Genomic DNA, 12,706 nt, shown 5'->3' with positions numbered 1-12,706 from the left:
GTGTGTGTGTGTGTGTGTGTGTGTGTGTGTGTGTGTCTCACAGCGGCCATGGAGTTAATCTGGTCGATGTAATAGTCGGGCCAACTCATCGCTCCTTTATTCTCCTCCTGTTCCTGAACGATCATCAGAAAGAAAACGGGTTTGATTGATAAACGTATTGATCATTTCTGTAAAACTGCTTTAATAACGAGAGCAAAAAAAAACACAGGCCACTTACATCCACCTCCACACAGAGACATGATTCAGTCCACACATTAAACATACAGTCAGACAACTAATAACAAATACAGGCGCTTCAATCGGCTGTTCTAAAGTGCGATAAGCAATTAGTCAGAAGAAAGAAAGAAAGAAAGAAAGAAAAGAGAGAGGTGAAATAAAACTTTCCCGAATATTAATCTGCGTTTCAATTTCATTTGCTATTCAACGTACGCGCGTCACGTGCAAACGTATTCCCCTTGGTCAGAAGGACGAGGCGGACATTTTTAATCCCGTTACACGTGTAGAGACATCAAAGCCACATGGCACTGAAATCAGTCCAAACTGTTAACAGACGGCGCGAAAGCTCTGCGTTTAATCCTCACACTGGTGTTGATGTTGGAAAGAGAAGAAGCAGGTTTACATTTTCCCCACAGCGCCATTCAAACTTTCCAAATAAACCCGAGGATAAAATATTGGCCAGATCAAAAGATTAAACGCTTTGATCATTTAAATTGAACGAACAAAACCAAATAATAAAGTTTAAAAAAGAAAAAAAATAAATCCTCTTGACCTCATTTATAAGAATACACACGACGTTAGACTGTTATAACACCGAGTAAAGTGTTTATAATGTATATCGTGTATCGGATATACTCGGAGTTCTGGCTTGTCACGTAGGCCAGTAAAACACTTCTTTCGCTCTTTATCTCTTTTCCTCACGCTCTCCCTTTCACCTCCTCTTTATATCAGTCTCTCGCGCCTTTAATTCTTTCCTTTTTCTTCAGTGAACTATTTGTGTCGTTCTACCTTCTTCGTTCTAGTTAATTATCGAATGATCTCTTTTGCTCACTTTCTTCTCATTTCTTTTCTCTCTCCATATCTCTTGCACTTTCGCGCTCTTCCTTTGATCAGATCTCGCTCAGGTTCCCATTCCTCATCTCTTTTCAGCTCCTGTTTTCCTTGTTCCTGGCCTGCTTTTCTCTTTCAGTCAGTTTCCCCCCATTCGCTCTCTCTCTCTCTCTCGCTCTCTCTCTCACTTTTTCACACACAGCGTGTAGTAGGAGATATGTCACTCTTACCATCTTCTTGCTGCAGTATATCTGCCATTTTTTCTCAGCAGGGAGAGCGAACATGGCCGTTCTGTGTGTATCAGTGAGGTCCAGTTCATCCTGATGGAGGAAACACAAAAAACACCAACTCAACGAGTTAAATATATGTATATATATTAAATGGAAAAAAAAAACTAAACAAAATACAGAATATAAACATTGAAGACTCAAAGAAAACTCAAATAGTCATGTGTTTACATTAGAGGTGTTCATTGGACTGTTTGGAGATATTTTAGATCACAAATTTACAGATTATGTATTTATTTATAGGTTTTATTTATCCGTCTTATTGAATAAAACGCCCTGGTTGAGGAAGTGGGCGTGGCTAAATGTCAGCATTGATATTCTAGTCAAATTTACAGATTATGTATTTATTTATCGGTTTTATTTATCCGTCTTATTGAATGAAACGCCCTGGTTGAGGAAGTGGGCGTGGCTAAATGTCAGCGTTGATATTCTAGTCAAATTTACAGATTATGTATTTATTTATCGGTTTTATTTATCCGTCTTATTGAATGAAACACCCTGGTTCAGGAAGTGGGCGTGGCTAAATGTCAGCGTTGATATTCGAGTCAAATTTACAGATTACAAACGAGTTAAGTTGATGATGATTAGACTCCAGTGATCCAAAAATAATGTTTCTGCAATGTTCTAAAAACCTTCGCTGCTGTTATTAAAAGGTTTCTGACACATCGTTTCCAGCTAGACAAAAAATTTAAATAAAAAGAATTTACGGAAATGCTTTAAAATTCGCACAAGAAAAAAAATGTTGCAGGAATGCTTAGAAGAAAACTTTCTGCAAACAAGAAAAACACCTGACAGCCTGAATGTTCTTGGAAATAAAGGTATCTGTTAAAGTAACTGCAAGGCTGAGAAAGTCTAAAATAGACACAAAGACACAGAAGCATGTACTGTACACGCTCCCAAACCCCTGCACGTGCAAATCTGGTTGTGATGACGGCATCATATTGAGGATGACACAGCTATCTGCTTCACGTTGGTGTAAATTTATATACCATAATATTGTCACTGTTTGAAAGTTGAGACTCGATTTGAAACAAAACTGTCTAAAAACAGTACAAACTGAGTGTTTGACCGCCGAGTAATGTCCATTTCACTGCCATTTCTGACATAAAAGCATAGAATGTGTTACGTTATTCTTGCTATGATCGCAAACTAAATGAAAAAATTGTATGGAAAATCGAATCTCGATGCATTTCTCAACGCAGTTCGATTCATGCTATCATTCTTCCTTATTCATTGTGACCAGTGAGCATAGCGACATCGTAAAACATGACCAGCACCTGAAGCTCAGCAACTCTACGGAACAAAGAAACAACACGCGAGTGGATTTTAAAACGAGGCAAACGGCTGCTTGTAAGTGAGAAGCAACAGATTTCTCCTAAACACGTTTAATAGTGTTTACTGAAAACTCACCAGAGATGCATTAGGCATGGAGAATAAATGATCAACACCCATTTTCACCCACATGTGCCACAAAAGCAGAAATATCACAAGAAAATTTACTAATATTCACTACATGTATTTTTTTAAATCCATTAGTATTTCATTAAAATCTATGGTTTGGTCTTTTAACTTTGTGAGGGCACTGAACACTAATAAGATTAAAGTTATTTGGCTCAGGATTTTGGTGTTTGCGGTACAAGTTAATTTGCTACTGATGTTAAGCAGGGTTGAGCCTGGCCAGTACCTGGATGGGAGACATCCACGAGAAAACTAAGGTTGCTGCGGGAAGTGGTATTAGTATAGCCAGCAGGGGGCCAGACTCACTCTGTGGTCTGGTTATATAACGTAGTGACCATTGCAGAAAGGATAAATAAAGATCAAATCAAAACTGTATTTTTATAGCTGCCCGAGCCAGGCAGTGAAAAAGCAGAATTAGACGAATACACACCACCAGCTCGGAGAACATGGCGTCCAGCTCCTCGGCGGGAGGTAGGGGCAGCCTGGGCTCCATGGCGTGCACCGTGTGATTGGTGTCATGGCTGATCCTGTAGGTGATCTCAGGTTGCTCGCTTCTCTTAAAGCAGCACAGGATGGAGGTCCAGCCACGAGAAGACTGTTTAGTCGGAGTCATCGCTGCGTCACAATACAGCTACAGCCAGATGCTGGAGGTCAAACACACACAAGGTTAGGTCAACACTTTACTTGGGCTTTAACATAAACGTCAAGCTCACATCAGCATGTCCGGATGTGTTATGACTGTCACCATACTCAAATACACTCCTATAGGAAATGTGCACTCCAGTGGTCATGCTCAAGGGGCCACACACAAATATATTCCACTATACTGAAGTAAATATACTACCCAGAGGTCATATTCAAAGAATCTACATTATCCTACAGTTAATTTACACTCCAAGGGTCACACTGAAATACGCTCTTCTGTGCCATAGTACAATAAATATACTACTCCGTGGTCATGTTCAAACACTACAGTACAGGACATTTACACACTAGAGACCATGATTAAATACACTACACTAACACTATATGAAGGCATGGATTAAACTAACAAAAACAGTTCATTCACCAGTCTGTCTGTTGATATAGAAGGAAGAATAAAAGTAAGTGACAAGCCAGATAGTTCTTCCTGAATAGTAGGAATGTTCTTGATTTGAGAATGAATGGACTATTGTTATTGTTTACACATCGGCGACAAGTGAAAACGTGCGAGTGTTTAAACAATCGAATGACTTTTCAATGCTTATATGAACTCCATGAGAAATTCTTCCTCTTCCATCCAAAGTAGGCGGGGCTTATATTGGGTCACTTGGTTTTACTTTCTATACGAGCTAGCATGCTACATATGCTATAGCCCTGCTGCTAGCTTGTCCCGTGTGAAAAATAGGTATATTATAGCTACACAGACGACACCCTGATTTACAGATGTACAGCCAGTCAAATGTTTGTACACCCCTGCTCATAGAAAGTTTAATATTTTCTATCATTTTAAAATAATAGTTAAGACATTAACACTATGAAATAACATATGGACCACACATATGGGTATCAACTGAGCTCTTCATCCTAAATTCTAAATAAAAACCTACTTATTGGAGGAAACAGTTGAACTGTAAGTAAAAAAAAACTACTTATTAAAATGATTCAAACATATACAGACCTGGGCCTTAACAATGTTTACAGATCTATTTACAGCTGTCTTAGGAACACATTTCAAGTTTTCACAGACCTTTTTCATAATACAAATACATTATAATTATACAGTGGTTTATTCTTTAAATATCACAATCGCATATCAATCTTCACTGATTGTTAAGGAAAAACTGGAAGCTTCAGAAGCTTCGTGCTGTGTGTGTAAGACACGGATCTGCTGCTGAAAGCCGATTCAGTCATTCCCAGGTGGGCGAGACATGTCCTTGCTCACAAGGCTGAAACACAATGTCTCCACAAACAATAAAGCGCCAGGCCATGACACAGAGAAGGTCAGTGAGTCAACTAAACACCACGCAGGAGATATCACGCAAAAACAGCAATAATTATAACGGTTTCTCTCTGCATACAATAGACACACAGTACAGGTATTTCCCAGGAATGACATTTTCCGAAATTGTAACTGTGTCGCCCAAAACCCCAAACTACAGAAGCCTCATTGTTTTCATGTGGGAAACAAGTTACCTTACAAAGACCATCAGAAGTGAATGAAAGCAAACAGCACAGTGAATGGTTTAAACAAAATGAACATTGACCAAACATGGACGTTCTGTATATTAAGAGGTGTGCCAAGATTGCCCAATAATAGACATGCACGGAATTCTCGGGTCCATCGCTGCTCCGTGGCACGGATCAGAACAGCAGATTAGAAATTATCCGCCTGTAAACAAGGCCACATTTCCATTTCTATTCACTCGTTCAGCTGGTACTTTTAGTCAGTGAGTGTTATAAATGAGACAGAACGTAAAGTGGAGAGCTGAGTCACTGAGGGTTAAAAGCCCAACAGCGCAATGCAGTAAGTTAAACAAAACCTGGAGCATCACAAAAGACTGATTTATGCACGTTGTTAACAACACGTACACCATGCAGGTAGGTGGGAATGCACCTGTAAATGTGTGTGTGTGTGTGTGTGTGTGTGTGTGTGTGTGTGTCTGGGCCCAGACATATCCCAGCATCCCACACCCAGCGCTTATAGGGTGTGTAGCATGTGTGTTTCTGTTTTCTATACGTTGTTTTCTTTACACCCCACCCTGATTCTGATTCACGTCTACTTACGACCTCACCTACACTAATACACAATCACACACACTCACACACTCTCACACACACACTGAATAGTGTCTGCTGAGTATGCTGTTGATCTGGTGCCAAACATCATAAGCAAAAATTAATAGAAGGTCTTAATAGAAGGCATACATATTCGACTAGAATATCGACACTTATTTACACATTTAGCCACGCCCACTTCCTGAACCGGGGCGTTTCATTCAATAAGACGGACTAATGAGACCAATAAATAATAAATATATAAATAAATAAACAAATGCACTACAAAGAAACGTTCAAAAGTATGCTTTTTAACTGATAGTGGCAATTTTTCGATTTTCACGGACATTCCACACCCTGAAACGTAACTGTAAATGGATAAAATGTACGGTAATTGATTAATAAAAACCTTTATCATTGGCAAACTGCTGTGATATAAGAGGAATAAAACACGTGCTGTTATAGGAAAAGAATCAACTTTGTAGTGGTGACAGTAACGCTGCTTCATCACAGCACCCAGTTGTTGATTATTTTCCTCTAACAGCACGTCCCCAAGTGTTTTATTCCAGACATCTGACACGAACAAAGACAGGATGTGAAGTGTTCGAATCAAAGTTTTGGTTTGATGTGATTTCCACAAGCACAACACAAAACCTACGCAAGGTTACGCCTATGTCTGTCTCTCTCCCTCTCTCCGTCACACGCAGACACACACAAATTGACTTTATCTCCACCATCAGTGTATCTTTATTATGATTTTCGTCGTATAACAGGTTGAGCAGCAACTCTCTGACCCTCATTCACATTATATCTCTCAGATCGCCAGTTTCATTCACATGCAGGTGTTTTTATGCTAATGAGACATTCCAGCTTTTCTTCACCTGGCCATAAAATCATTGAATAGTTTTGTTTAAAAAAACATTGTTGTAAAAAAAAAAAAAAAAAACAACCTTCATGTAAGGCCACCTTGTTAAAAGAGCTGGTGTTAGATGTGATCAGTCCACGTTTATAGCATAATTATTTCACTTATCTTGTTAAATAAATTTCGTTATAAATAATTTGCCGTTATCAGTTACACTTTTGTGAGAAAATGGCATGTATAATTGTTCTTTTAAAATAAATAATCATATTAATTAAATGCTCGAGTTTCAGTAAAACCAATGAATTGTGAACGCGAACATCATCATGATGAAATATTATTTCCTTATTGTTATTTTTACAAAACCGCCTATATCGAGCCGATACGATCCTGTATATGGGATCAGTGCCATCGCTAGTTCCTAAAATCCATTTCCACTTCATATTAGACATTGTCTGGGTGAGTAAGATTTTCCAGATGATATTATTCTCTGACAGTTAACACTGATGAGCTGGATCTGTTCACTGATTGGCTTTTCACATTTTTCCCCACACAGAGGAGAGAAAAAGCTTTTAACGTTAATTGTTAAATGAATTATGATTAACGCCTAATGATCAACGCTTGATGCTGACTCAATCAGTCACGCAAGCAGCTCTCGGTGTAGCGAAAGAGCAAAGCTGAATCACGTCTGATGATACACAAACAGAAACTGAATTCAGGTGAAACAGGAAGTTATCTATCATCTGTACACAGTTCGGCCTTAAAGACAGAGACAAAAACATTACACATTTTAACTAGTTAATGTTTTTTTTTTTAAAAAAACAACAACTCCCAAATCAGCTTTACACTGAGCTGCAGGGTTTATCTGGTTACAGTAACGGTACAGCTAATAGTGCAGAGTAGAGTAGAGACAGATAATTAGACAGAGAGACAGATATTTAGACAGAGAGACAGATTCGTAGACATAGAGACAGGTAAATAGACAAAGACACATAAATAGACAGAGAGACAGATAATTAGACAGAGAGACAGATAAATAGACAGACACAGATAATTAGACAGAGAGACAGATAATTAGACAGACACAGATAATTAGACAGAGAGACAGATAATTAGACAGACACAGATAATTAGACAGAGAGACAGATAATTAGACAGAGAGACAGGTTAATAAACAAAGAGACAGATTAATAAACAGAGAGACAGATAATTAGACAGAGAGACAGACTAATAGACAGAGAGGCAGACAAATAGACAGAGAGACAGATAATTAGACAGAGAGACAGATAATTAGACAGAGAGACAGGTTAATAAACAAAGAGACAGATTAATAAACAGAGAGACAGATAATTAGACAGAGAGACAGATTAATAGACAGAGAGGCAGACAAATAGACAGAGAGACAGATAATTAGACAGAGAGACAGGTTAATAAACAAAGAGACAGATTAATAAACAGAGAGACAGATAATTAGACATTAGACAGAGAGACAGATTAATAGACAGAGAGGCAGACAAATAGACAGAGAGACAGATAATTAGACAGAGAGACAGGTTAATAAACAAAGAGACAGATTAATAAACAGAGAGACAGATAATTAGACATTAGACAGAGAGACAGATTAATAGACAGAGAGGCAGACAAATAGACAGAGAGACAGATCATTAGACAGAGAGACAGATTAATAAACAAAGAGACAGGTTAATAGACAGAGAGAGCTAATTAGACAGAGAGACAGATTAATAGACAGAGAGACAGATAATTAGACAGAGAGACAGGTTAATAAACAGAGGAAGATAATTAGACAGAGACAGGTTAATAAACAGAGAGACAGATTAATAGACAGACACACAGTCAGTGAAGAAGTGTGATGTGTACGTTCACTCTGAAAGATGGCGATTGTTCAGTGTGATGGAGTGTGATGGAGTCTGATGGTGTGTATGAACAGATTAATGATTGGTTCTCTCTGAGCGGTTGTCTCTGAGCGGTTGTCTCTGAGCTCAGCTCATGCGGGTTTATTTTTATCAGAGAAAATACAGAACCATAAATCAGTGAAGTATGAGTTAATAACATGCCGATGCTCCTACTTTACAGTAACGTTAATAAACAAATTTCTCGGATGTTACACGTGCTTATAGGACCAGTAACATTTCTGATTCTTGGGATGAAAACAAATGCTGAAAATGACTTTATGGCATTTAAAGGGAAATAAATGTGTAGACACACAAAGGTCAGTGAGGGCTTATGTTACACAACACAGTCAATAACAGAGCAATGACACTGATTCTCACTCATACACACTCATACACACATAGGAAAATAATCACCTTCGCTTCATCACACACCTATATGTCACTCAATATTCTCCAATAACAGCATGAGTGCTTTATTCCTCTTCTACCACAGCAATTTGCTAATGATTACATTTTTTTTTATTACAGAATGACATATCTTAATTTTTATCTGTTTATAGATACGTTAAATGTCTATGAAACAAGTTCCTGTTCCCGCGTACGTTATCATTTATAGCAGCTCTAAACAGACACCTCCTTCCATAAATGATAAATCAATATCAAACTTCTAACAGGAAACTTGGTCACAGTAATCTCGCTTCATCACACCGCCACGCCCCAAAGAGTTTCAATCTTTACACATCATATATAAAGTTAATAAAAATCTTTCAGAAATGATTATGTGGATTAATTCACAAATTAGTTAACATGCTTTTTTTTAAAAAAAACAAGAGAACATTTTAACATAAAAAAATTTAAAATTAAAAAAATAGTAATAAATAGTCAAATCAAATGAAGACATTATATATCAGATATTATTATTATTATTATTACATTATTTGCTTTTCCAAATATAATTAGTAATCGCTAACAATAATCAATTTGTATAAATAAATATTAGAAGCCATGGCACATCTGAATTATTTAATAATTAATAATAATAATAATAATAATTATTATTATTATTATTATTATTATTATTATTATTATTATTATTATTATGTTCTCTTCAGGTTACCATGGCGATATTGTCTGTTGTTGATTATTTTCTCAAAATGACATTACTTTTCCAAGTCCATGAGAATGTGTCCCAAACCACACACACTATTTATCATAAACACTATCACAGAACATCATGTCCTGTTTCGCTATCATCTGTGGACGTGTCCCAAATCACTGAGGTTATTGGACTCCAGTAAAGAAAAAAAAGGCAAAAAAAAAACCTGCTAAGATGACACGTGGAGAGAGAGAAAGAGACAGAGAGAAAGAGACAGAGGGAGAGACAGAGGGAGAGACAGACAGTCAGAGAGAGAGAGAGAGAGAGAGAGAGAGAGAGAGAGACAGACAGAGAGAGACAGAGAAAGAGAGACAGAGAGAGAGAGGTGCTGTCACACCCAGGCGAGAAATGTATACCGGTTTCATTCCATTCGGTGTGTGTGTGCGTGTGTGTGTGCGTGTGTGTGTGTGTGTGTGTGTGTGTGTGTACAGGAGTGCCTTTTTGCTTGAGTCACATTAACGAAACAAGAGGACAGTGATGGCAAGTGTACACACACACACACACACACACACACAGAGAGAGAGAGAGAGAGAGAGAGAGAGAGAGAGAGAGAGAGAGAGAGAGAGAGAGAGAAAGTGAGAGAGAGCAAAGTACAAGTGGGCAAGTGGAAATATAGTTTAATGCCCTTTCATAAAGTGAAGTCTGCTTCAAGGTTCCATAATAATAATAATAATAATAATAATAATAATAATAATAACAATAATAATAATAATAATAAGTGCGTTTACCTGTGCAGGTGTGTGTGAGTGTATGAAGGAGCAGCTCAAATCCTTCCCTGCTCTAAGTATGTAAACTCCTCGGCATCATCCCAATCCACACCGCACCCCCAATCCACCCTAAATCCTTAAGTCCAATAAAGTGTAGTGAACAAATCTAGAGCACTTCTACCAAGTTCACTTGCTTCACACAAGTCTCATAATCCAAAGGGGTTTGACACAAAGCGTGTCTCCTCTGTCTGTCTCTGCATTCTGAACACACACACAGACACACGCGCACACACAGATGTTCTGAGTCGTCCCGCTCTAGGTTTGCCCCGCCCACTCTCGCTCTGATTGGAGGAAGTAGTGTGAAACTCCGCCCGAACGTGTAACAGCAAGATCTCTTCTCTGAGCTCCAGCAGTATACAGTATATACATCACTGTTTAGTTAATATGGATGTGTTAATCTGGCTTTGAGTCCCAGTGAAGAAGGCGTGGCCACAGCTAGTGTTCCTGTTTTCATTCCCAAGTGGATTGATTTCCTCTAACAGCACGTCCTGGAATGTTTTATTCGTCTTATGTGACAGCAATTTGCCAACAATTTTTTAAAATGTATTAAAGAACAAGAAGTCATGGGTTTTTTTTTTCCCCCTCTCTCTATTTATAACCACACTGAGTGTTTGTGAAACAAAGCGGAGACTCTGACATTGGAGACTCCTTCCTTAAATGATAAATAAACATCTCCTTACACAAATCAACGATTACACATTATATTTTTTTATTTGTTTATTATTATTCGGGTGCCTGCCGTTACTATAGAAACGTTAACATGTTAGAACGAGGGCATTAATATAAACCTGTGATTTGGAGCTGCACAACAGTCAGAGCTACCGTTAATCAATGAAAATTGATCAACACCTTCTGACCAATCACGATCCAGAACTCAGGAGCGTGTGGTGTAAACTTATGCTAATCCGTTACAAAAACCGATACAGTACATGCATGAAGATTATTCACAGACAATATCTTTTGCATACTTTGTACCATTTGGGATGTTTTTAAAAATGGCTGACGTTCTACTCAGTACACTGACCAGCCCCGAATTCGGGTCTAGCGATTGGGATGTAATTTGAGATATGTCCGTGAGGAAACGCTCCAAACTGCTTCCTTCTTTACTGTTTTTTTTTTTTTTTTCCTGATACAAAATTAAAATAGTTTGATCAGATAAAGAGGAATGTCAGAGTATTTCAGGTTTTGAGCTGGTGATGAACGTCAAAAACAACAAAATGCAGACTTACGAGTTAAAAGCTTACACAATGGGAATGTGTGCAATGCAGGGGGTTATGAAGCAGGTAAATGCTCAGAGTGCTCATAAATCACTTCGACAATATCGTGTGTTATACCACGGCGACATAAAATACTTGTATCTGATTGGATGATCTAAGGCAATAGTCAAAAATGTAACCACAATTCGATATCCATCCATGTCCGTGATACTTTTTTTGTAACCGTGACGATGGAAATGAAAACGATCTGAAGCCAGGTGATACGTATGGCTCACGTCATGCTGTAATTACAGTCATTATGAGTTTCAAGCTCCAAAAGCATTCTGTGTCAAACTTGTTATTACCTCGAGACATTTTCAGAACTCGCCACTGGGTAGCTAAGAGTATAATTTTAGACGGTGACTCTTTATTCCTTAGAATTTTCTATCATTAATCACATGAGAGTTTCACAATTTATTTGAAAAATGTAAAGCATTTCATTCTTTAGTTGAAGCTTGTCTGTAATTTGGTATCAAATACAAAAGGTTAAATTTATCATAAACCATCATGAGTTGAGCAGTTATGACTAAGTATACAAAAGGCACTACACTGTATATGAGTGAATTAAACACACTCACACACTCACACACACACACACACACACACACACACACACACACACACACACACACACACACACACAGAGTGTCAATTCAGGACACACAGGAAGGAAAAGGAAATCCTGCAGTTTAAAACAGCAACAGACAAAAAGTCCCCCAATATGTACACAATAGATGACAAAAACGGCCATGTCCTCTGTGTATCAGTCCCAGTAAAGGAGGCGTGTCCTCTGTATGCCAGTCCAGTGAAAGGGACGTGGCCCCTGTGTGTCAGTTCTAGTAAAAGAGACATGTCCTATGCATATTAGTCACAGTAAAAAAGGTACAGCCTCTATGTCAGTCATAATGAAAGAAGTGTAGCCCCTTTACCCATCAGTCCCAGTAAAGGAGGCGTGTCCTCGGTGTGTCGGGCCCAGTAAAGGAGGTGTGTCCTCTTTGTATCAGTCCCAGTAAAGGAGGTGTGTCCTCTGTGTATCAGTCCCAGTAAAGGAGGTGTGTCCTCTGTGTATCAGTCCCAGTAAAGGAGGCGTGTCCTCTGTGTATCAGTCCCAGTAAAGGAGGCGTGTCCTCTGTGTATCAGTCACAGTAAAAGAGGCATGTCCTCTGTGTATCAGTCCCAGTAAAGAGGCGTGTCCTCTGTGTATCA

The 12,706-nt window shown here is 38.4% G+C and overlaps 1 protein-coding gene across 1 annotated transcript in view; it reads right to left on the bottom strand.

Moving 5' to 3' along the window:
* Nucleotides 1-10,471, bottom strand: part of daam1a (dishevelled associated activator of morphogenesis 1a) — a 29,111-nt gene extending 18,640 nt beyond the window's left edge. Inside the window, exons 1-4 of the mRNA XM_017475670.3 lie at nt 10,206-10,471; nt 3,223-3,436; nt 1,278-1,367; nt 42-113 (exon numbers count right to left, since the gene is read on the bottom strand). Coding sequence (XP_017331159.1) covers nt 42-113; nt 1,278-1,367; nt 3,223-3,405 — 345 coding nt within the window. The 5' untranslated portion in view covers nt 3,406-3,436; nt 10,206-10,471. The remainder of the gene's footprint in view (nt 1-41; nt 114-1,277; nt 1,368-3,222; nt 3,437-10,205) is intronic.
* Between the last annotated feature and the right edge of the window lie 2,235 nt (nt 10,472-12,706).

The sequence above is a fragment of the Ictalurus punctatus genome, chromosome 9 (assembly GCF_001660625.3).
Source record: "Ictalurus punctatus breed USDA103 chromosome 9, Coco_2.0, whole genome shotgun sequence".
NCBI classification, from domain to species: Eukaryota; Metazoa; Chordata; class Actinopteri; order Siluriformes; family Ictaluridae; genus Ictalurus; species Ictalurus punctatus.
This window is presented reverse-complemented; position numbering and strand designations above follow the sequence as displayed.